This window comes from Parus major, chromosome 3 (assembly GCF_001522545.3).
Source record: "Parus major isolate Abel chromosome 3, Parus_major1.1, whole genome shotgun sequence".
Taxonomy (NCBI): Eukaryota; Metazoa; Chordata; class Aves; order Passeriformes; family Paridae; genus Parus; species Parus major.
In genome coordinates, this window is record NC_031770.1 from 55,425,868 (window position 1) to 55,451,419 (window position 25,552).

Below are 25,552 nucleotides of genomic sequence, written 5' to 3' on the forward strand. Positions count from 1 at the left end.
AAAAGTGTAATTTGGTAAGTTGACGCCTTCTACTATTTCCTTTATTCTTCTCTTAAATTATATCTAAATGGTGTTATTTATTAATTTAGATCAGTACTGGACCAGAAGAGAATTCCATAGTGTAAGGCCTACAAAGGAGTGCAATGAAAAGAATGAACATATTTTTCAGTTTTATAAAGTAAATTCTGGATTTGAGGTTGAAGTACTTAAAATAATAACTCTGCCTTTGCAATCCCTTCTTCTAGACTGTCATGTAACTGGTATTTTTATCTAATATTTTAAACATTTAAAATTAACTGTCAAAACTATGAATTGTTTTTTGCACTGTGTGTAAGGGGGATGTACCTGCAAAATCCAGACACATATATTTATAGTTATTTCTGGTTTTCCTCTTATTCATCCCTGAATCAAATCCATACAGGATATGAAGAAATTTGAAATTGAGCTGAGAGCCCTACAGGGTGCTTTGGAGCAAGCCCAAGCCACACTGACGTCTCCGGAGCTTGGGCATTTGAGCTTGAAAGAGCAGCTTTCTCACAGACAGGTAAAAGACCAGGACCTCAAAGTCAACATTTTAGTAGTGTGATGTCACACAAAGGATAATGAGTGTTGATGAGACTGATTTTTGTGTTTCTTAGGTGGGTCACTGTTTCAGAGTGTAGCCCCAAATTGCTGCCAAGGAAATAAGGGATGGAGGCAGAAGAATCATTCCCTCAGAGGGAGTGGTTGAAGTGTAATTCTTTATTAGCACATTCTTAGGTCTATGCAGTTCTGAGAAGTGTGCATCCAATCCATTTAATCCCTATGAATCAGATTGTGATCATTGTTTTACAGATGGAGATGCAATGATATAGTTGCTAGCTTCTCCAATAGGAATCTGGAGCACTGGGAGACAATTCAGGTTTCCTTAAGTGCTGTTACATTCTCGTATGCTTAGTTGAATTACCTCCGTAAGATATTGTGGCTTTCTCTACTGCATTTGATCTGCTTTGGAGGCTTGTCAGTTTGTTAGTTTTGGTCTCAGCCTTTTAACAGGAAAAATAAGGCAAGTTACAGCTTTCTGAGTTTCTCAAGACGTGTTTCCTTCTGCAAGCTAATAACTGTCTCAGACTGCCAGTGAAAACTGGATATAAGCAGGTTCACTGTAGGATTAAAATCTGCGTAAAAACATATGGAAGAAAGGTAAATTTGCACAGCTTTTCCTTTTCATTAAAATAGACAGTCTTTATCCTGGGGCCTTGTGAACAGATTTCAGAATGCAGCCTTGAAGAGTGTAAGTAAAACACATAACCCACCATAAGAATAAAGGAACTGGGTTTTATGTGCATTCTTTGTCCTGGCTCTAGCAGATCTCACAATACGACTTTCTTTTGTACAGAAAGGGACTATGGCCCCTGTCCACCTGTTTCACCAGACCAGAGAGGGGATGTTGGAAAGCGCCTGGCTGGCTCACAGCCCCCCAGGGTGCTTCTGGGGGCTGATTGAACAATAAAGACACCCTTTGCCAGCAGTGTGGAGTCTGAAGAGAGGCCCCACTTGTGCTGCCTGAGGAATAGGTCATTATACCGAAACTCTGGTTAGATTATCCACCATATGTCAGGAAACTGCAGAAATAAAAAACATACCACAATCCTCTCATCCGTATGCATATCAGACCCACTTAGCTATCATTCTGCATGTGCTATAGGGAAAGAGAGAGAACCAACTTCTTTATCCCTGTTTGCCTCATTGTCCAGCTGATTTATATCTATTGAATCTAAAATCTTTTTCTAGTGTGCTAAGGCCCATTTTATCAACTTGGCTTTTCCCTTTTTTTTTTTTTTTGTTTTGCTTTTTTTTGTATCTGTACATACACTAAACTCCTCAATGTAGATAAAAAGAATGGTGATCAAATCTATTCTCCAGCCATTACATTTAGACCCTTTTCATGCATATGAACAGACAACTTGAATGGACATCTTGTATGGAATGGGCACTATTAACAGAGGCATACAGCTTGTGATTATTCAAAGAAGAAGGTTTCTGTATAGCTCTGTTTCTTTCTGTTTGATTGCCTTTTGAATTTGAAGCAACATTTTCAGCCATGGCTTGTATTTTCAAATTAAGGTTGTGAATACAATGGGATACACGTGCTGTTTTGGAAATGTGCTTCTGTGTCCCAGTGGGGAGTTCCACTCAGATTTTAACACTGAAATATGTGTATATGTAAATTATTCTTGTGCTGCTTCAATTTGTGGAGTTTGTAATTCTGTTTTCTCAAATCTGTTAATAGAAATACTTTTCTACTTGGATACTTAGAATAGGTAGTACTATACTTTTTCATTAATTATTTTTATATCTAGTTTATGGGCTTTTCACTTAAATAATCTTTAAAAGAATTCTCATTTCACAATGAGCAATTCAAGAGAAAGTGTTTCTAACTATATTCGATTTAGAAAATAGAAAATAAAATTTATCTTTTATTGCTAAACATACCATTATTTTTCTTTGGCTGCATGAAATGCTCTGGGAGTTCTGGAAAATCGGTTTATTGTGGCACTGACTTTGTTTCTAGCATCTGTTGTCTGAAATGGAGTCACTGAAGCCAAAAGTTCAGGCAGTCCAAGAGTGCCAAAGTGCCCTGAGGATTCCTGAGGAGGTGGTGACCAGCCTGCCCATGTGCCACAGTGCCCTGCGGCTCCAGGAGGAGGCCAGCCGCCTGCAGCACACAGCCATTCAGCAGTGCAACATCATGCAGGCAAGTGCAGCTCCATCCCATCAACCACTCACAGGAACTTGAACAGAGACATTAAAATTGTGGTGAAAACATAGAATTTCATATCTCTGTGCATTCCTTTGTTCTGTAGTACCATTAGGAATTTCCCCAGTGAGTCTCAGTTATTCCTGACTTTAATATTTGTGACCATATTAATTCTGATATACTCATCAGACTCTCACCTCAGTTCTCTCCCCAATACTACTGTGATTTCTGTAATGCTGTTAGGATTAACTAGACAAACAGCTAATATACAATTCTATGCAAGTTAATTTTATAAGATATATGATCAATTAATAGAATTAATATAACATAACATCAGCTGCTTCTGAAGATTGCATAAAAACTACCAAGTTAATTAACTTTGTGGTATAAAATAATTATTTTTATTCTCTTTGTTTATAGTTTATATATATTTGTTTTCTGATTTTGGAATCATTCAATGTCTATTAAATTTGTATTTTCAAGTTTTGCTAAATATGAGAAAGCTAGATTTTGTTTGAGTGTTTGGACTTCTAATTAAACACATAAAAGGTGTTTTCAAAGAAGAGAATAAGCTTTTCTTCTCTGCTATTTAATGATAGGAATATACATAGCATATTCCATAGGCTAGGGTGCAACTACAAAGTTTCAAGCTGGACAACAGAAGAGATTTTTTATGATGAAGGATAATTAATGATGCTTAAACTCAAGAAAGGTTACAATGTCACAATGAAAATTTAAAAAATGGGTTAGACAACCTGCTCATGCATCTATGATAGAAAGAATTGATACTGTATTGGTAGGATAATTATCTGAATCAATCTTCATAGTCCTCTCCCAATTGTATTTTCTGTAATATCTAAGCTTTTGTTACAGTCACAAATGAACACCTGAAGGTGAAAATGCTTTGTAATAAAACCACGAGACTAAGCAAGGCTATCTTCTTATGGGTCTGTTTGGTTCAGGTACTTGTTGGAATCAGAAGTTACAGCACCTTACATCAGAAATCTAAAATGTCACGTTCTGTGGACTGTGGGTTTGGGAAATACTTAAATAAGTGGAACCATTCAGATAATTGCAATTCACAATATTTATGAATAGACATTTTCCTGACTGTACTCCTGCTTTGTTTATCAAGATGTGAGTGCCAGATACATCAGGAGGGAGATCTGTCATGCTTAGACTAAGTGAAAACTAATTTTCATGTAGACACTCCATCTTTTTTTCCCTTCTCTAGGAAGCAGTGGTTCAGTATGAGCAATATGAGCAAGAAATGAAACATTTGCAGCAGATGATAGAGAGTGCCCATCGTGAGATCCAAGACAAGCCAATAGCAACCAGCAACATCCAGGAGCTCCAGGTCCAGATTTCACGAAATGAGGTATGGAACCCAAAATGCATCAAAACATATGGCTCAGTGACAGCTCACTGACCCAGACAACTTTTCATAAGCAATAGTCATAAGATGGCTGAGTTGCTTTTCAGATTTCCTCAAGGTTGGATAGACTTAATCCCAGAGAGGGAACTCCTACTGTTGGTACAATGTGGACAATTCATTAATTTATTCAGTTAGATATCTCCTTACCTTCAGAGGACATTATGATAAACAAAAGCATTGCATAATTAAGGGATAGTTAACATTAGAACCTGATTGAGGAGTGTCCCAGAAGCCAAAGTTCATCAGTTGGGCAGTTAATCACAGCTAGTTTGGTGATCCATAGGTAAGGCTGTATATCCTAAATATACACGTATACGCATGTATATCCTGAAGTACTTACTCATTTTCATCCCAGTCACACTCATAAAGAATACCAAGAGACTTGAATCAAAGGAAACCCACAACAGATTTAGAGGAAAACTCTGCACCATTCACTCCAAAGGTTTCTTTTAAATTCTTTGTTGGGAAGATTTTTCTGCTCTGGAGTTGAGAGTTCTGCCCACAAACTCATGGATTATCAGCTCTTGAATAAGTCACGATAGTCTCTGTGCAGCTTTCTTGCTGTGCTGGCTTGAGAGCTCCTCCTGAGCCCGTTTCACCACCACTTGCCTGTCCGGTAATTCCTAGGACAGAAAATGAACCACTGATCTGTGTGTATCACTTTCGGCACCAGATGGCACCATTTCTTTACCTTTGAATTAAAGCTCTTCCCTCTGGTGTGTGATACAACCTAATGTTACATGTGTTGTGCTCATTTTTTATACAGTTGTTACAACTGTTATTTAGTATAAATTCAAGAGCAGTTTGCATATACAGACACTTTTGGTTTTATTAGTATTGAATTGATAATGCTACTTTCTCTATTCAAATATTCTGGAACAGCAAATGCAGAAGAGTGGCCAGCATTTGAGGGTAATATCGCTTGAGGAAGGAATAATGCTGTAGGGAGGAAGGAATTAAAAATGGGGCAGCTTGAAATTTCATGTACATTTGAGCAATGGTCCTAAACATCTGCAGGAGGACAGCAGCTTTGTTATAATGCATGTTGGGATCAGCCAGAACAGACAGACTTCATACATGCAAGCTTTCCACATTTAGGGTAAGGGGATTTGAAAGACTGAGATAAGCATATTTTGGTTCATGTTTTCTCTGCTAAATATCTGCGGAAAAGCATAACATGAAGTGAATATTCTGAACCATATATTATTAGGCTACTTCAAAAGTCAAGTCCATCTAGATGTTTGTTAGGTGTGTTATTAATTTAAGAAAATATCAACTACCACATTCCCTGTTAAAGACTATGTAAAAGAACTTAAAGGGACATTTTTAGTGTATATTCCCATTTTTAGCTATATTTAGAATTAAAATTAAGGAGGAAAGTAGAAGGAAATTACAACTTGATTTTTGGGAAGCTTGTATTAATATGCATGTATGTAAGTAGGTACCATGTCTACTGACCTGTGTTTCTTTAGCATTTCAGATAAGAATGTGAGCAAGTATCTCCATACTTAAGAATTATTTTAATGAAAAATACAATACCTCATGGGACATTGCTTCTATAAGATGCTTTATTATTTCTAATTTTCTTTTACAATCACATTTTTGTTTACTTGTTTTGCTTTTCTTGTTTTCATTTGAAAGAGGCATTTTAGATACTCAGTGCATTGGACATTTATAGCAAAAATGTCATTGGACTTAGTAAGGTGATGCAATAGAGTATACTGAATGACAATAATATTCTACTGAGGCTCAGATACATCATTCATTGAGCATTTGTGAATGAGTGGAATTTGCCGAAGAGCAGATAACTATTCAAGCTGCTAGACATTAAATTTATGGCTTGATTTGATTGCAGCTTGGTTTTTGACTATTTTGCTTGATGTTTTATTATTAAGACTTTTCTTAGTCTCCAAGGAAAGCTTTGGAGCACCAAGAGAGGTCCTTTTGTTGCTAACATGAAAGATGGCGACAAGGTGCCATTGAAACTCAAGTAGCGAAGTGTCATCCTCAGTCTTTGAGCTATTTTAATTCCTAACTTGATATTTCTTGCAATGAGTGTTCTGCACTGTAATTTTGAGGATTTTTTTTTTCTGAAAATGTCATACAACCGAAAAATATTCTCATTTTTCGGCCTGAGGCAGTAGTCTTGCTTACTTTCAAAAGGATATTGTAATAGTATATTATTATGCCTACTAGATCTTGCAGCTCCTATTTCTATTCTTCCTTGAACACTTGTGGGTTTTGAAGAAGTAAAAGCATATATGAAAATGAAGAAGAAATATACTAATGATTTATCAGGCAAGCTTACAGAAATGTTTTCACTTCTTAGATCAAAACTCGTTACTGAGCATCTAGGGAGAGAGAAACAATAGTTTCAGCAGAAATATGAAACGCTTCCACTGTTTTTTATTTGAAGTATATTAATTGAAAGCTTTGAAACTGGACACTGAACAGGGCAACAGTATAGTGTAGGAGTGAAGACAAGACACTTATGAATAGTCATAAGGCTATTCATTTTCATCTCTTGTCTAAAAATCTTTAGCTTACTATGGTGTTTGGCCACATAAATAGAGCATTTCCTAAGCATAAAACCCACAATAGTTTAACTTATAGTCTGCTTTATGCTAGTATCCCTATCTCTTTCTAAAGAAAGGTTAGTTCTGTGCTGCTCAACTTTTAATTCAGTTGAGTTACACAAAACCAAAATGAGATTAAAATACAGCTTATCCAAACAGTGACATAAAGCCATCCAGTCTGCTTTTAATCTTACTATGTGACTGAATATTCCTGTCACATTTGAGCCTGTTAGACCCTGTGGGTTAACTCATTGTTTGGACAATTCATTCTTTCTGGTGAGAGCTGAATGAGGCATTTTTTTTTGCAGTTGTGGCCACTACATGACCTCATTTCCCGGGCATGCACAGCGCGGGGGAGCTTCATCTTCCTCAGCTAAATGGGAGTCGAGATCGGGGGCGGGGGGAAATAGGGCAGGAAGAGGGAGAGACGCTTCCCTTTGCTGCAGCGTGCAGCTTACAGACGTGGGCTCAGGTTCAGGCAGGATGCGAACGTGAGCCGTCCGTCGGTCTGTCTGCCGGTCGGTCGGTCGGTCCGTCTGTCGGTCTGTCTGTCAGTCGGTCCGTCGGTCGGTCGCCGGCCGCCTGCACTCTGCGGTGCGGCGCGCTCGGAGCCTTTGGCGGCCGCCGCCGTGCGGTCTGTCAGCGCGGCCGGAGGAGCCCGGCTGGGTCCCTCCGCCGGCGACATCCTGCTCGTCAGCACAGCGGCGGCGCTGCCGTGGTATTGGCTGAGCGAGGAGGGGACAGCTGCGCTTCGCCGCGGAAGCTGAAATGCTGCCGGTCCTGTGGCCTTTCCCGGCTGCATCAGCATTAGGGGGAAAAAAATGTTTCCTCAGGAGCTGGCTCAGAAGATCAAAGGATACCAGGAGCAAATTGCTTCTTTGAATTCCAAGTGTAAGATGCTGACAATGAAAGCAAAACATGCCACCATGCTGCTGACAGTGACAGAAGTGGAGGGGCTGTCCGAGGGAATGGAGGAGCTGGATTCAGACCTGCTGCCAGCACACCCCACTCATCCCTCGGTGGTTATGGTAAGCAATGCTTTGGTCGCTGTCCTCATTATCTGAGCTGCTTCCTCTTGCATCATTACAACACCCCTATACAGCAAATTGCCGCAGCTCACATCTTCTAGCTTTTGAAATGGCTGTAGTGTGGCAAACCAAACAAGTTGCAGCTTCCCTTTACTGTATTTTGCTTTATGTGGGTTCTCAGGACTTGTTGATAAAGGCTGAAGTTGTTTAACAGACAAAAAACATGAAATTGCTGAGCGATAATATATGCAAATACTGCGTTTTTTATTTTGTAGCTGTCAGCGTGCAAGAACAAATGCTAAGAAATTGCTGAGTTGCAGGAATAAAATAAAACCAGAATAAATATTATTTCATTAGATGATGCAGTGTATAGGCTTTTCACACGTTAAAATGTTGATGTGATAATTGACAGTATGTTGCTTTATTCTCAGATGAGTGTACTGGAAATGAAAGCTGTTTAAGTACTGCCATAGGCCTAATGTTTGACTTACTTTGTTTTTGTTTGTTTCTAACTGGGTCTCATTACAAACATTCTATATAGCTGATGCTACTGGGATTTTTGTCTGAGTGTCAGACTTCAGGATTTATCCCTCTGTAGCAACACTGGGGAAGGAGGAAGGTTACGTTTGAATACTGGGTTGTGTGTATTTTATATTTCAAGTCTGTTCCTTGTTCTAACCAGACCTGGATACTGAGACAAGTAGTTTAGTATTCTGTAGCTTTTCATAATTTTTCTATATGCAGCAGAGATCGTATTAGAAGGTGTTTAGGCAAACCTGAATTTGTTATTACTGAGTTGCTTGCTCTATACTGTGCTTTAAAATCCATTAGGGTGCAGGAGAGCACTTTCATACTGAAGTATGACAAGTAAATGAGACTATTTATTCAACAGATTTCTAAACTGGTAAATGTAGGAGCATGAAGCATGACTAATTAATGCCATGGTAATTCTGGCCATGTGTTGTTTTGATATCAGTCTAAGTCAAGCCTCAGCTGAGGTAACTGATTTTCTTCCTGTGCTCTGGGGTTGCTTTTCCTGTGGCAGATGACTGCTGGTCGCTGTCACACTCTGCTCTCCCCTGTCACTGAGGAGTCTGGGGAGGAGGGAACCAACAGTGAGATTTCTTCTCCACCTGCCTGTCGCTCTCCCTCACCTGTGGCTAATACAGATGCTTCTGTTAACCAGGTACCTCTCTCTTGGCATTCATTCAGCTTTTATCTCAGACATACACGGTTCCATTCGACAGGTGGTTTATTTAATCCTCTGAAATAATGTTTAGCTATAGCTCCAAGGAACTGAGGCTTAACCTCTTACCAAACTGGACCTTCAAGTTCTGGTTCAGGTATTGACTTCTGAGTTGAAATTGTATAAACCCAGTGTTACCTACTCATTCTTTTTTAAAATAAATTTAAAGTGACAATTGCAATGTCACCAAGTGTTTTCTACCTAAAATTTTTATTTTGTCAGTAGTACTCAATGGAATCTTGCATCCTGAGAAAAAATGCCTTTTTGTACTCCCCATAATGAAACATTGTATTATGTCCATATTCATCTATCTTACTGTACTGTTGCCATTGAGGCACTGAAATCACAGCCTGGTATCTTCTAATTAATATAATTTCATTTATTAACTTTGATGTGGGTTTTTTGCACATTAATTTCAATGCTGTTCATTTCCATAGGAGTCTGTTTAAAGTGCCAGTGAGGCAGATCAGTGAAATAACAGACATTAGATTTTAAATCAAAACTGAGGGCTCTTGCACTTCTAATAGGAGCAAGTGTATGTCAGTATTGATTAAAACGTAAACATATATCCAGCACATTGAGCATCGTGCACAAAAAGTCACACAGAAAATTTTATGCTTTTGAAGTTTAGAAATGAGCCTTAGAAGCCATCACCAACTCACTGAATTTATCATCTTCTGGATTTTGTGGTTGATTGGTTGGTCTTGTATTTGTGACTGCTTCCAAAATTGACTACTGCAGATTTGAAGGTTAGAATGTGTTGTGCTGCACTGCTGAGTAGAATTAGGCAAGTTTGAGCAAGATGCTCATTGATTCCTTCTGCTAATTTCAGAAATCCATATGGTGCTATAGAAGTTGCTAAATATAAGACATAAGAAAGAATACTAATGTAAGATAGTAAGAGTGGTGGCAAAATCATCAATGGCATACTAAAGAAAGATGTATAATGCATAAGAAGGACTTTTCTAGTTTTCCATCATTTTAGATAATCAAAAAGTTCCCTGTGAAGTTTACTTACAGTAGAAAGGCATCTATATATTTCAACTTAGAATTCTTATGACACCATTAATTAATGAAGGACTTAAAAGACCAAAAGCAGCTTGCTTCCTAATCAAAAAAGCCAATGTCAGTTCATTACTTTTTTCTGAAAATGAAAAACAAGTCAAACAGCTGCAGTCACTCAGACAATAAGGAAAACACAGTGAACATGCTGTTGCACCATTAGCTGACACCAAAATACAAGTTTTAGAATAAGTGATTTACTAGGGCAAAATTGAACAAAAATATATCTTTCATTTAGCAGGCGATTTTTGAGAGACAGAGTTGATGCTGTTACAATCTTAAAAAGTTTGAGCTGAAGTTTTCTTCAGTGTGGTTAATGTTGAAATGAACTGCATGCATTAAACAGCAAGCGGAAGAAGATTCCAAAATGCAGTGGTTTATTTACAAAATTCTTAGTTTTGTACTCAAATAAGATTAAGACTAAAGAAGCTATGAAACTACCAGTGCTGGTCATGATGAATGCCTAGGGATACTTCAGGGAAGAAAGTTGATTTAAAAAAATATCCTAGATATAAGTGAACTAAGAGATCAAATATAAGTTAAAAGCATTTTGTATTTTTACAGCAAATATGCAAAATTATTGGGAAATATTTTGTTTTAAAATGTAGCCAGAGTTAAGAACTAATTTCTCACAGGAAGATCACCTGCAAACTACCAGAAAAAAATGTGAACAGGAACTCTATAAAGTGAAGAATAACATGAGTTTAGTCTTCAGAAAAAAATGTAAAACTTTTGTGAAGAGGCAATTGGGGAAGGAAAGGTTATGAAAAAGACTGCTTTAATTTCATCCTAACTCTCTACAGTGTTTCATCAGTTTCCTAGCATCTCTTAATGGTGTAACATAGCTAGTCTGAATTCAGACATCTATACACTTTATTTGCATTTCTAACAAGTATTGAAACTATCAAACAAGTGCCATCTGCTTATTAATCAAATAATGAGGTTATGTATTGAAATAGATTAAAACAAGACCAGAAATACAAGTAAGTGACAATTCTAGCACTATCATAAGTTTAAAAATGTTTTTTCTGAAACTCCTCTAAAAACAACAGGGTGAGGGAAAATAATAAATATGTTAATGTTGGAAACACTGAGGAATTTCACAATATATATAATAGTATGTTAGCAGTCCTGAAATGCAGTTAATTCTGATGTTTAGCAAAATCAGACACTTCATCTGTGCCGCAGTATTGAATGAGAATCCTTTGGGGCTAGATCTCCTTGCACTTACCCAAAGATGTAATTGATTAAAATTTGACACACTTTTAAAATCTTGTTTTCCTGATACATAGTGCAGAGCAGTTGAACTGGAAAAGCTGAAGTGTTGGCACGATGCCCTGTAGGCCACAGCTGATCCTGTGATTCTAGTCTTATGCTCTGGATCACTGTTAAATGCTTTTCTATCTCCTTGTACACAGCCTACTTAAGGATTCTTCCACTTATGAACACTCATCTAGGGTGCACCAGCCCTTGTTACATATCTTACAAAATCTCAATACACCCTTTTGCCTCTGCACCTAACAACAAAGTTTGATTACTGTTCATTGCCTACTTTTCATAAGAACAGTTGTGGGATATTATGACCTTTATAGGGGCAACAAAATCTTATACTTGCATGAACATCTGGATTCCTGCTATCATCTTGTGAAAGCTCTGCCAAAGAGAAGCTGCCATGTTGTATGCTCCAGAAAAGCAGTTGAAAGGGTGGGGAAAGGGATTGCTTTTCCCTCTCTGTAAAAGCAAAGCCTTTATTCTGAAAACCGTATTAAGAGGTCACAGAAGCTTTGAACTTGAGAGGGGACTAACAAAGGGCTGGAGAGTAGCTGCAGGCAAGGCAAAACAAGAAGTTGCCTCCAGTGGTGCAATTTTTCACCATTACTTGGAAACATCACTTGTGGTCAGTGAGAAATTCTGAAATTGCAGTCCTGAATGCTGTACTGTTACCTATTCCAATTTCATCATTAAATTTTTCAAGTTTCCCAGTTACTGTCTTTGAAGAAGTACCTCATTGGACACTTTAGGACAGTTTTATGGGAGTGATCTGGTTTCTGTGCTCTTCCAGAGCCTGTCTGGTTTTGTTCACATACGGTATTAGATTACATATTTGCATTCTGTTCCAAATTAGGATCCTTCTTATTCTTTGAGCTCCAGTGCCTCAGAATTAGTCTTGTTTAGTACCTGACTTTTATACATCTAAACAGAATCACAGAATGGTTGAGGTTGAGGGGATCTCCAGAGATCATCTGGCCCAATATCCTTCATCAATCTGGACCATGTACAGCAGGTTGTCCACAACTATATTCAGGTTCATTTTGAGTGTCTTTAAGGATGGAGACCCTGCAACTTCCCTGGGCAACCTGTCCCAGTGCTCAGTCCTAACAGAAAAAAAAAGCATTTCCTGGTATTTAGAGAGAATCTCTTGTGCTTCAGTTTGTGCCCATTGCCTCTGTTCCTGTCAGTGGGCACCACTGAGAAGAGCCTGGTTCTGTCTGCTTTGCACCCTCCCTTGAGGCAGCATTTTTCACCTCCCAAGTAATGTAACAATTTGGTGCTGCCATACATGGCTTCAGTTTTAAATAATCCTTGTCATCAAGTCTGCTTTCCTGACCTAAGTATAGATACTGTACTTGTTTCCTTAATTCTACATTTTCCATAGATGTTTTCAGTTGTCATCTCCAACAGTTGAAGAAATCTCCATACACTAAGTATAGAACTTCTGGTGAGAAATAATTCTACTCTGAATTTTCATTGGTGGTTTGAATATTTGCCCATTTCCTTAGCACTTTCAGTCCCTTTTCTTGATATCTTTTATATGTTCATTGAGGCTCCCTGTTTGTTTGAAAGCTTACAATAAGCTAATGCTTCATACTCTTTCTTGCCTCATTTACCAGTCCTTCAGCATATAACCTTTTAGGTTCCTCTGCTGCTCTCTCTGTGATAGTGTTCATTAGGGTGGTATTTGCCACCTACAGTACCATAACCCAGTGTCTTTTGTGATGGGGTTTCCCCCATGTGTAGTTGTAATGATGCTGGAACAACAATCCCATTTATAGCACTTTCCCTCCCAGCCTTTCCATGATTGTCCAGTTGCCTTCTGCACCTCCTAGCTAATGTGATCATGAAAAAAATGTGTCCAAAATCCTCCTCATAGTGAAGGCCCAAAACATGCTCAGTCTGCTAGTATTAAACACTATTTTAGTGTGTTATTAAGAGGTGTCATGGTGGTTTTGGCTTTGTGGGCTTTATTTTAACGGACATATGCAGTGGGACAGTATGGGGGGGGCATAGTATGCAGGATCTTTCTTTTTGAAAGTGCAATAATGTACTTCGTGCTTGTAGGACATTGCTTATTACCAAGCCTTATCTGCTGAACAGTTGCAGACAGAAGCTGCTAAAATTCAGCCCAGCACCTCAGCCACCCAGGAGTTTTATGAACCAGGCTTAGAATCGTCTGCTAGTGCCAAATTGGATGATTTGCAGCGTTCTTGGGAAACACTGAAAAATGTGGTGAGTTTGCATCTTGAGACTTCAAAATAGTTGGCTAGCTTTTAAGGAATAAAATTCAAATAAGTGGCTCAGCTAATATTCTGCTCTGCAGTTTTTGGTTTTCAGAGAGTAACTTGAATTGTTAGCTGTAATATACAATTTTTGTTCTTTGTTTGAAAGGCTATGGAAGATGGACCTCCATTAATAAAAAATAAGATTCATTAAAGCTGATAGTTGGCTTCAGAAATAATTGGCTATGACAAGCTGTATTACATAATCTAGTAGGGATATTCGGTCATGCTGGATGAGTAGGCAAAGAAGGCTCAAGAATCTAGTTTCTCCAAATACTTAATCAACACATTTCTGTATAGTTTTGCAGCGTAATCATTCGGTGATGTATGAAAATGGTCAGAGTCTTGATCACATGCTGTAAATTTTAATTCCTTTCCGAGGCACTGGGTAAGAACTACGTGTCTAACAAATACTGTACATCCATAGATGAGTGCATGAAATTTAAAATAATGCTTGACAATGTGCATAGGTTTTCCCTGCTTTATTAATGTCAATTTATTTTAAGTGGCAGAACCTAGAATTTTACTGATGAAATTCAAGTAAATAAATACTTTTAATATGGATGTTTTGTTTTGTAATTTATACTCTTGAATACTTGTTGCCAGTTTTTTGCTTTAGTCTCTTAAGCCTGGGGACATACGAAGCAGACTAAATAGCAGATCCTGTGTCAGAGGTCAGAATTTATACCTTCCATTCTTCAGATCAGTGAAAAGCAGCGCACACTCTATGAAGCTCTTGAGCGTCAACAGAAGTATCAGGACACACTCCAGTCTATATCCACGAAAATGGAGACCACTGAAATCAAGCTAAGTGAGAGTTTGGAACCAGCCAAAAGCCCAGAGAGCCAGATGGCTGAACATCAGGTAAAATCTTACATATGAGGAGGAGAGGGAGAGTGCATGTTGCCTGCATATCTTTTGTTCTGTTTTTGAGAGGGTAACCTCTAAAAAATCCTATAGCTGGATACCTCAAACATATGCATTTGTTGCATGAACCTTCTCTGTTAACTGTATGTCTTGCCTTTCTGGGCTTCTTGCTGTCCTAAAGATGGTGTGATGAGGATTCTTTTAATAAGGAGCCTTTTTGAAATAAATAGAATAGATCATAAGAGTTTGTCCAGTTGAAATTTTCAGCAAAAGCTTTTGTCCAAGATTGTTTCCAATGACAGCTGTACATACTGTTCTTCATTATCATTGCTGAAGAATATTTGTAATGTTACAAATTTACTAAGATCATAACCAATACTGATGCATTGCAATATTGATCAAAATAAATTTTTCACCTTGTTAAAAAAAACAAACCAAAAGCACACAAAAATTGCCTCCCAAGAAGTCTGAAGAAGTAATGATCTGAATAATAAGAGAATACTTTATTAACACATCTGACATATGTCTAAGTTGTAATCACCTAAGTCGCCTGTCTGATAGCTTGAATCTATCTGGTGCGGCCAGTGAGTGTGTTTGTGAGAGAAAATAGAGGCATGTTTTAGCTTCCAGCCTAAATCTTTCTAGGTGGAGAGGGAACATCCAGCAATAGATGTAAATATTCAGAAATTTATTCCATGGTACCATCCTTTTATAGGTATTTTGAAAACTAGTTCATAGGATAAGAATAAGAGTAGGAACTCATTTTGCACCATGGAATAAGTCTCTGAATGTGTACATCTATTGCTGGATGTTCCTTGTCCTCATAGAAAGTTTTAGGCTGGAAGCTAAAACATGCTCCTATTTTTCTGTCACAAACACACACTCTAATACTTGTTCATTATCTTTACTGTGAATACTAGAGTGCCCTACAGATAATTTACTGGAGGAATAAATTTCCTATTTCCAAAATAATTCCTTTTGATACATTGAAATTCAAGATATGTAATTAAATCAATATTTAAGTAACCACATATATGATCCTAACTTAAGCCTCTAAAAGCAGGACTCAGTCCTTATGGAATACTATCTCTGCCATACTGGTAGTGATACTCTGCTCTACTCTGTTCCTGGTGCTCTGCCAGGATAGTTGTCTTGAATTTTATATTTAGTCTGTGTCTCCTGAAATACTTCCTTCTTGCTGGTAAATTAAGCAAATGCATTCTGTGCTCTCATTTCTAAATAGGCTTTGATGGATGAGATTTTAATGTTGCAAGAAGAAATCAGTGAGCTTCAGACATCATTGGCCCAGGAGCTTGTTTCAGAACCACTGGATGCAGAAGGTGCTGATCAAATGGCATTGCAGTCCACCCTCACAGTCTTGGCAGAACGAATGGCCACAATTCGAATGAAGGCATCAGGAAAACGACAGCTATTAGAGGTACAAGAAAAAACATTGCCAATATTTTTAGTCACCATAAAAAAAAAAGTAATTTTCAGTTCTGCTTATATCTCACAATTCCTTTCAGTAATAAATTGCCATTCTTTTTTTAGTGAGCCTCTCATCTTAATGCTAAGGGATAAGCAGCTAGAAAGAAATTGGAATATATTATATATGTTCCAAGTTTCTTCTGGCTATATGTAGCCATATGGAGATACATATATCTATATCTATATTTATCTGTGTGTGTTTAAATGAAATGAAGATATTAAAAGTCACACTGTCTGTCTACAGTAAACTTTTGAGAAATCACTTCTCCAAGCTGTGAGACAGGAGAAGAGGGAAAGCTTAAAACAAGAAGCAGCTCCTTATCCAAATCTTTGCGTTGTTGTCTACACTCATCTTTCCAGTGATTTGCATGCAAACTAGTTTTTGTGGAAGATGCACCCCTTTATTTTTTTGCCTATCAACTTTACCAAAAATCCTCTGATACTAAGGAGAGTTTTAGACGCTCTTTACAAATAGGAATGTTGCTGCATATACTATACAGGTGAGAACATGCAGTCATGATAAAGCTGGTTATCGTTTGGCTACTTTGAACACTGCAGGGCAGCTTTGTTTCTGTACTGTTAAGAACTGCAGCAGTGAATTCACAAACACAGCAACTACTGCCTCCATATTTTCCATCATCAATTGATTCAGAGAAGCAGAGTGAGAATTGGCTGTGTGCATCTAAGGTGTGGTGCTTAGTTGCCAGCTGGGGTTAAACCAAGACACTGGAGCGTCTCAGGGTGCTTCAGCTACTTTAGTTCTGTCCAGTCACCTGAGATGGTGAACAGGTCATTAGAAAATATCTTTGCTAGTCTTAAAATAACAAAGTTGCGCTAAGCATTTCCTTCCCAGAAATAAAATGGCTTTTAATTAAAAATGAGAAGTTGGAAGTAGAATAGGAGATCTAGTTGTTTATAGCTTGCATCCCATACAGGATCTAACAAACATCTTGGTAATACTTAGGAAATGCTAACTAATGATTTCAAGATAGAGTATGAGTCGAATGTATTACTCTTAACTGTGATTAGGATTCTTTGACACTATACCACAAGTATTCCCTAATAATACTGTCTAGGAAATATATGTGGTATGTAGACAACAGTCAGTAATTTGACCTGTGTATTTCATAGCTCTGATTTCACAGAAAAAATCTTCCAGAACACCCCAGGAAAGTAAATGTAGAAATAAAGATAAAACAGGTAATGAAAATATCTTGCTGTTGAGGGTGTGGACTAGTAAAATTGTTCTTTCTGTGGACCTAATTTAACTAGCATTTGTTCAGGTCTGGATTATTTAAGACATCTAACAACTATCATTATTCTTTAAATTTTTCTAACAGCAATTTTAATTTTTTTTTTTGAAATTGAGCATGCAGAGAAGCTGTGCAAACACTTCTCTCTGTGAGGAAGCTGCCCTGAACATTTGAGTCTGAATTCACTTACAAAGTGTTGTAGGTTGACCCTGGAGCAGACAAATACCCACCCTCTTCCTCTCTCTTGAGATGGGTTAGAAATAGAAGGCAGACAAAAAGACACATGGATCAAAATAATGACAGCTTAAACAGGGTAAGGGAAAGCTGTGCATGAAAGCAGGGAATGAGGAACTTATTCACTATTACCCAACAGCAGGAAGATGTTTAGCTACTTTCCTGGAAAGCTCAGCATGTGTTTCTTGGGAAGACAAACACCATAACCACAAATGTCCCTCCCTCCTTCCCTTTCCCTGGGCTTTTATTGATGAGCATGATCTCATCTGGTGTGGAGTAACCCTTTGATCAGTTCAGATTTTGCTGTCCTGGCTATCTCTTTTCCCAACCTATTGCCCACCCCCAGCCTATTTGCCTTTGTGAGGGGCAGATAGAAAGCCTTTATGCTGTGCTCAGCAGTAGCCATAACATTGCTGCGTTATCAGCATAGATTTAACCACAGCTGCAAAGCACTGTACAGCCTGCAATGAAGTTAACTCCATCCCAGCCAGATCCAATGCAATCTTCTCCCCTTGTTCCATAGTATTTGCACCATGCTTAGGTTTCACATTATCTGATACAATCAAGTATCCTCTGACCATCCTATTTATTTTCTTATTCACAAAATCCCCTCTATTCTCTCCAGAACTCAGTATCTTTCTTGTATTGAGGAGCACAAAACTAGACACAGTACTCCAGGTGTGGACTCACTAGTGTTAAGTAGAGGGGCAGGATAACCTCTCTCATCCTGGTGAGAACACTCCTAAAGCAGCTCCAGACACCACTGGCCTTCTTTTCCACATTGTTGGGTCATGTTCAAGCTGGGGTCCACCAGGACCCCTCTGGTTCTTTTCTGCCAAGCTGCTTCCCATCTGCTTATCCTCCAGCCTGTACTAGTGCCTGGGGTTGCTCCCCTGCAGGTACAGGGGAGCACTTTACTTTCTTCTTGTCATCTCATTTTTACAGCTTTTTGGGGTCTGTCTAGATGGCAGAATAGCCCTCTGCCTATCAGCCACTCCTCCCATTTTATGTCATCAGCAAACTTGTTGTGCCTTTTTACTGGCCACTCACTAGACTTGGATCGCTGTCCCCTGGCCACAGTTGTTCAGCCAGTTTTCAGATTCATATGGGGCAGTGAAAGGGTGAGCAAGACTTGCTGTCTTTCCAATGGATGGATGAGCTGGACTTGGGGTATCTGTGTTGCTGTGATGCTGATGCTGCAGCAGGCATTGAAGCTTGATGTCCTTCCACACCCCATGGCTCAGGGATCCTCTGAGAGGCCAGAGAAAGTAGACAGCTCTTCAGGCTTCTCTTTATCTATGTTACTGTACCAAGGGCCCACCTGTACTTTGTTTGGTCCTTGAAGTATCCCTCTTGTGCCTCTCTTGACAGACAGTAAAGCTGACTAACAGCCTGCTGCTAAAAAAGGCAAAGTTTCTCTCCCTGTAACCCATTCTCAGCTCTGTGTATTCATGTGCATCTTTCTCCCTAAGCAAATAGTGCTGTACTAATTGAGCAAACAATCAGTGTTGGGGGGAAACCCACAGGAGAGCAGCAAAAGGAGGTAGAAAAGACTTCACCTTTAGGAAGCTGTAATAGCAAAGTTCTACTGGAGAAAGTAGAAATAAAGTGACTGAACTGAAGCAGAATTTCAGTCATCAGAAAAACACACTCATTGATTAAAGGAAATAACATTTTGTAAAAGACAGGTCTTACTATGGCTTAGAAATCCTGCATAGGATTTGTGCAAAATAGAGAAGAGCAACTTTTTACAAGTGACTGTTATGGTTTATTTCTCCTAAAAATTTAAATACATTTTGTACCTCAAGGAAAAACTGAATGAGCAGCTCGAAGAACAGCGGCAAGAGCAGGCTCTTCAGAGGTACCGTTGTGAAGCTGATGAGCTTGACCACTGGCTACTCAGTACCCGAGCAACTCTGGACTCCGCTCTGCTTCCTGCCGAAGAACCTATGGACATGGAAGCACAGCTGGTAGACTGTCAGGTAAAATATTAAGCCAGTTACTGAGCTGAATGAGCCAGCATATTTGTGGAGAAGTTTCTGAGCTCTTTAGCATCTTCTATATGCTCAGTAAGCTCCCTCAAAGATTTGTGGAACAAAATACAGCCTGTTCTTAGTTTCTCATCAGAGATTGCAAACAACACTTTAGAAAGCCGATGTGAACGTGGCAGTAGGAAAATAAAATGTCCTGACTGCAGAAAGATTTAAAGTTCCACATCTTTCAGATGTCGTTCTGTTTAGATTTAAAAGCACTGTATTTGCTTCACTTACTGTTTTTGCTCCCCTCAAGCTGAAATTTCTGACCCATTCACCTGATAGATATGAAAACACCTGCAGTGTACTTTCCTACATGTCCTTTTCCAGTTGAAGAACATAGTGGCACTAGCAGTGATGACTGGGATAGTGCCATGTTTTCTTCATGAATAATCCTCACATACGTGCAAAAACAAAGGATAATCATCAGTATTTACTGATTTTATGGCTTGAAGATGAATCAACTCGGAATATCAAAAACAACCGAGAAAGACATGTTGCTGCAATAAGGGTTTTTGCAAATACTCTTATTAACAAGACTTGGATCATTCCTAACATCCAGGTTCTCAAATTAGTAGGAGTTTTCTATTTTTAAATTATATTTTAAATTATATGATCATTATAATTAAAATTACAAAAGAGATAATAGACAGATGGACAAAATATACTTATTAAAGAATGAGGATCTCAATTATTTTAGGATAATGAGAGTTTTGTGTGAGTCTGAAGAATTTTCACTGACAACACTTCATCATTGGAATTTTCGGTCTGCTTAGTCTCAAGAGTCCTTTCATCACCTGTCCTTGAGAGCCTTTTGTTGCATGTAGATAAACCCTATGAACTTGAACAAAGCATTTTTTTTTAATATAATCTGTAGGAAACTCAAAAAGTTAACTTTGTGGCAGAGTTATTACTGCTGTTCTTTTGCTGCTTCTTAAAATCTTAATACAATAAGTTTTATATATTTTTTCCACTTTTTAGAGACTCTGCAGATCTTGTTCTGCACATATTCCTTCAGGAGAAATATTTCTAAATTCATACTTGACAGTTGCTATGGAAGCAAAAGCATATGATGTGAGGCTAGGTTTCTGAGCTAGACTTGTTTGAGCATTGAATCTGGGAGATCAAAATATGCACGATGTCTCTAATACATGAACAGTTAATGGAATGTCAGGGAAGTAGCTTTTGAGAATAAACATGCCAGAGATTTGTCACTTTAAGTCTCTCTTTAGACTAAAGAGGATTATACAGAAATCCTTAAGTCCGTCATGCACCAATCAGAAAGAGCAAATAGTGAGAAGAGAGGCTTATCAACACAGCCAGAGCAACACATATGAGGAGGTAGGAAGCACTTGACTACATGTAAATGAAAGAAGAGGGAAGAAGTAACTCTGGCTGCGTGCTTCATTTCTTGTCACTAATGGATGTCAGCCTAGCTTCTTAGCCATCCTTGCCTTTAGTATGCAAATAAAGAGCATCTTCTCTACAACAAATTATTTGTTTCAAATAACTTTTTAATTTCCTATTTTGAAAAAAGGTTGCTAACTGAAATAGCAAATACAAACACTTGCAAGCATTTTCTAAAGAACTCTGAATGGGACTGGAAGGAAAAACAATGATAATCTGACTTTCTCTTAGTTTGGCAACGGGTAAGGTAGGCCACAGGTCATCTTGCCTGAAAACGTGACAAGTGCTGGAAAATGTATGAATTTGGGTCTTTGTTTTTGCTGCTGCAGAACATGTTGGTTGAAATAGAACAAAAGGTGGTAGCCTTGTCAGAGTTGTCTGTGCACAACGAGAACTTGCTTATGGAAGGGAAGGCTCACACCAAGGATGAGGCAGAGCAGCTGGCTGTGAAGCTCAGGACACTGAAGGGCAGCCTTCTGGAGCTGCAGAGGGTGCTCCACGACAAACAGATCAACATTCGGGTGAGTGCCTCCTTCCAGCTGTTTTCATGGTGGGCAGGAATTTGGGGACTTCATAGCAACTTTATGTAACTGGGAAAAAGAGCATAAGCGTTGCACTGATTCAGTTTGCGTTACTCATCTTTAGTCAGTAAATGGAGTTGTAACTCCAAAATAAAGGGCTGTCTAGAAAGCTTTTGTTGATAATTTTCAAGTTAACATTGCTTTATAATAAAACTATCCTAACTTCCTCAGTATCTTCACTGAAAAGACAAAAAAAAAATAGGTATGATTAGCTTGGTCTGGATATAGTCTGTTCCTGTTTCCAGTCTTTAGATTGTGTATGGTCTGGGGCAGGATTACTCTCCCCAGTCAAAGAATGATCCTAAATATGTGCTTTTTTACAGTGTGCACAACACAGTGAACAGATAATATAAGGAAACATTTTTAATTATGGCTAATACTTAGTGGCATCATTATATAAATAAAATATTATATAAGCAAAAATTCATTTAACCTCAGTCTTGCCCTAGGTTTCTATTCCTAGCAGCTTTGGTCTGCTCATTGCCACTAATTCATTGTATTTACCAGTTACTTTTGGTCATTCTTTAGGTCAAAATAGCGTGTGGAGAACTGAATACATACAAGAAACCCAACCATGTAATGTGACTGACTGGTTTTGAATTTGCTTGCCCTGCTGTGACTCCCTCCCCCCTCCCTTTTCTTTTACTTCTTTTCTTGGCTTTGCTGTGCAAATTAAACATGATAAGCTTCAAAGATTTCTGGCTTGTAATGCAGATTAAAGTCTACTGAGAGGTTAGCTTGAAAAGTCACTTGATGTTCTAAGAACTATTTTTAGTCCAAAGCAACAGTATAGCTTTAAAACTTCACGTAATTTCAGAAAAATAGAGAAATAAAAAAGAAAAGAAACCCCAAGGTATTTGTTCCTATTGCCTCTAAGATGAAGTAACTTTAATGTTATTCTTGCCTATTTAACCTTATGACTAGACAAATGAAAAGTTATCAACACCATGTAGGCACATGATATTTTGTTCTCATGTATTACCTGTGAAGTGAAAGCATCACAGAGTTTTTGCTAAATTTTAAAATACTTTAAAATATTTTAAAATGCAGTGATGTGATTTAGTTTACTTGAACTCTTAAACAGATTTCTTTTATTATTATTTTTCTTAAACAGATCTTCTAATATCTAAAATAACAACAAAATCATTTCCAGATGTAGAATATGAATCATGTAAGATGGTGCATGAATGCAAGACTCAAGTTTCTTTATGAATTTCAAGCCTTTCTTTGACTTCATTTACAGATCATGTAAAAAGATAGACATAGGCAGTACAACATCTAATCACTGAGCAATTTTTTTCTAATGAGAGGTTCTGTGTCATTTTCTGAACACTGAGGACTGAGGCCAAGATCATCAGATGCCCCAAATTCTATCCAGTACCAGTAAACTTGAGAAACATTACAGGCTAACAGCTCTGTTGTGCATGTGTGTAAAAAACTCTGACTTTTACATGTCTTTTACATGTTCTGATAACCTTGTAATTGCCCAGAGGCATAGACCAAAAGAAGTTCCTCCCAAAAGAAGGAACTTCCCAAGTTGCACTGTAAGACTTCTAAAGACTGGGCTGTATTTTCCTTAAAGCATATTTCAGCCTGTCTATTATCCCTGTGCACAAGGCTTTTTAGGAGTCAGTGTGAGATTCTCCAACTTTCTTGGAACACTTTCAGTTTTCTTCTGATTTTAGTTAATGAATATCACTAGTGCTACAGAAAAGGTGACTTGGAGACCACCTACTTTATTCATAAAATAAAGTAGTGAAACTAATCAGAAATGTGCTGGAACAGGAGTGTTCAGGACTATACTGTCTCCAAAGGTAGCGCTTTGAAACACACAAAATATTGTGTCTGTTACTGTTTATTCTCTGGTTTAGGGGCAATGAAACTGAACAGACTCCTTAAAAAACAAAGAAGTAGAAGAGATTCTGCAGTAAAAAAACCTCAACGAAACAAATAGTGGTTTTTTACTCTTTATTGCAAAGGATTTGTGAGGGAGGAATGACTCCAGTTTCACAAGAAAATGTCTTATATAAGTTTGTATAATTCTGAAAATCCTTTGAAAGATCGATTTCATCACAGTCTTCTTCAGGGATTTTCCATTTATTTCTGTGACTGGACAGTGTCTGGGAATGACAGGTTCAAGCTTGTATTTCCCTGGCTGTTTAAATGAAATGTAATGCAGTTCCTTCAGACAGACATCAAATGAAAATGCAACTGTAAATGCAAGTTTATTTCAAACTTACATTCTGTAATTTGACAATGATAAAATCTGGTTCACAAATACTTTTGATCTAAAAAGTATGTACAGTAGCATATTTGCAAAACTTCGTTGCATCAACAAATACCACAATCCCTTTTTCAGTGCTTGCTATTGCAGGAACTATGAGACTATTAATTATGTGTCTTAGTATAATTCTAAAATTATATCTTTTCAGTCCTCTTCCCAGAGAAAAACAGACCCAAAATGTGACTGAAAACAACCAGCCCACTCAAATGCAAAGAATTAGATACTGTTCCTTAAATAAATTTATAAGTTGAATAGCTATGGTCCCTAGAGTATATAAAATTCAGCAGATTTCCCCCCCCTACAATTTGCAGAAAGATTGTCTGTTTCCTAACTTGTAATAGAAAAGCTGTAATTCCAGAACTTCTTTACTTCTGATATACTATTTTCTGTGCTCAATCTGACATTCTGTAATAACATTGTTCAGACTCCAGCTGCATCAGCTTTTTCTAGAAACTTGTTCCTACAGAGTAAAGTATCAGAGTTTACCTGCAAACTGAAACCTTAGTAAAAAAAAAAGTTACTTCATAAAGCAAGGGCTAATGGTTCTTTCCAGCACCAGGTACTTCTTGTTTGTTTTTCTCCTCCTAACAGTTTATATCCTCTAACACTAATTGGTCCTTTCAACTTCAGCACATTCATCATCCCCCAAAATTAAAATCTTACACCTAACTTTCTACCACTTAGCAAAACTCTGCTGTTTCAGTGGCAGGTGTCAGGGACACTGGTGGCAGAGGTCCATCTCAGTTGTTAGCATAAGGAGCACCAGGTGAGGCAAGTAGGATTTCCACACCCACCTTCTGCCCTGCTGGTCCCTGTCTGATCTGAGAAATGTCATCTGGAAGGCAGAGTGTCTGTGTTTTGGGGAGCCTGCTTTTGAACCATTCAGCAGTCTTAATCTATTTAGAGTAAAAGCCAAATAAATCATGGGCATAATATGAATCCTAAAAAATGAGATATATAGACAAAATGGGAGAGATATTAAGCCCCAGCTTTAGATCTTCAGGGTTTCAAAAAAACCAAAAAGGTGCAAGCTCTACAGTCATCATATGACTGCAAGTAATATTAAATAAATCCAGAGAGATGTGTGCATCTAAGCAGCCAGGCTTACAAGTCTGTCTTTAACATAAGGCCAAGCATGTTAAAATACCTACATTAGAATGCATTGGCTGCTAAAATTACTTAAACTTACAGCCAACATGGACTTTGGAAGCCAAGAAGTTGATAAAACATTTTTTTGAGCTATTAAGTCATTTGGGTTTTTTTTTGTTTTGCATTGCTTACACAGAAAGCCTTTCTAATCACTCATGTTGGAAAAACATGATAGAAATATGAATGGAAGGAACTGTTGCTTTTGCTGTGCTGTTCTAACATTCTGTTGTTTGATCTCTCTTACTTTCTCATGTTCATATCATGTCATCTGCTCTTTATCCAGTGTGTTTCTGCCGAACATGGAGTTATGTACTTACTGATAAGTACATTTTGACCAGAATGACAAGCAGAATTTTCTCCTTTTCAATTTGACAAAAAAAAAATTCTTTATATAGATAAAAAGCCTGGCAGAAACAAACCACTGAATCCTTGCATTCTCATGTAAAGCTGCACCCTCCTCAGATCAAGGCTGGTTTTTAGAAGCAGAGCAGTCTTTAGAAACACATCAGACCAAGGTCTCTAACCTGTGGTCTCTTATTCTGCTAAGTGCAATGATGCATGTTTATTTTTACATTTTTAGGGATGCTTTTCTTGCTAGTAACCAAAAAACCA

The 25,552-nt window shown here is 38.0% G+C and overlaps 1 protein-coding gene across 10 annotated transcripts in view; it reads left to right on the top strand.

Annotated features, from left to right (window-relative positions):
* Positions 1-25,552, top strand: part of SYNE1 (spectrin repeat containing nuclear envelope protein 1) — a 301,154-nt gene that overhangs the window by 191,551 nt on the left and 84,051 nt on the right. For 7 of the 10 annotated variants that reach the window (XM_033512756.1, XM_033512754.1, XM_033512746.1 and 4 more), the window contains 10 exons: positions 422-544; positions 2,555-2,737; positions 3,975-4,118; positions 7,585-7,779; positions 8,825-8,965; positions 13,427-13,594; positions 14,347-14,508; positions 15,755-15,949; positions 19,295-19,468; positions 21,256-21,447. In XM_033512756.1, the coding sequence (XP_033368647.1) occupies positions 422-544; positions 2,555-2,737; positions 3,975-4,118; positions 7,585-7,779; positions 8,825-8,965; positions 13,427-13,594; positions 14,347-14,508; positions 15,755-15,949; positions 19,295-19,468; positions 21,256-21,447 (1,677 nt within the window). The remainder of the gene's footprint in view (positions 1-421; positions 545-2,554; positions 2,738-3,974; positions 4,119-7,584; positions 7,780-8,824; positions 8,966-13,426; positions 13,595-14,346; positions 14,509-15,754; positions 15,950-19,294; positions 19,469-21,255; positions 21,448-25,552) is intronic. The other 3 variants (XM_033512749.1, XM_033512750.1, XM_033512752.1) reach the window with 3 other exon arrangements.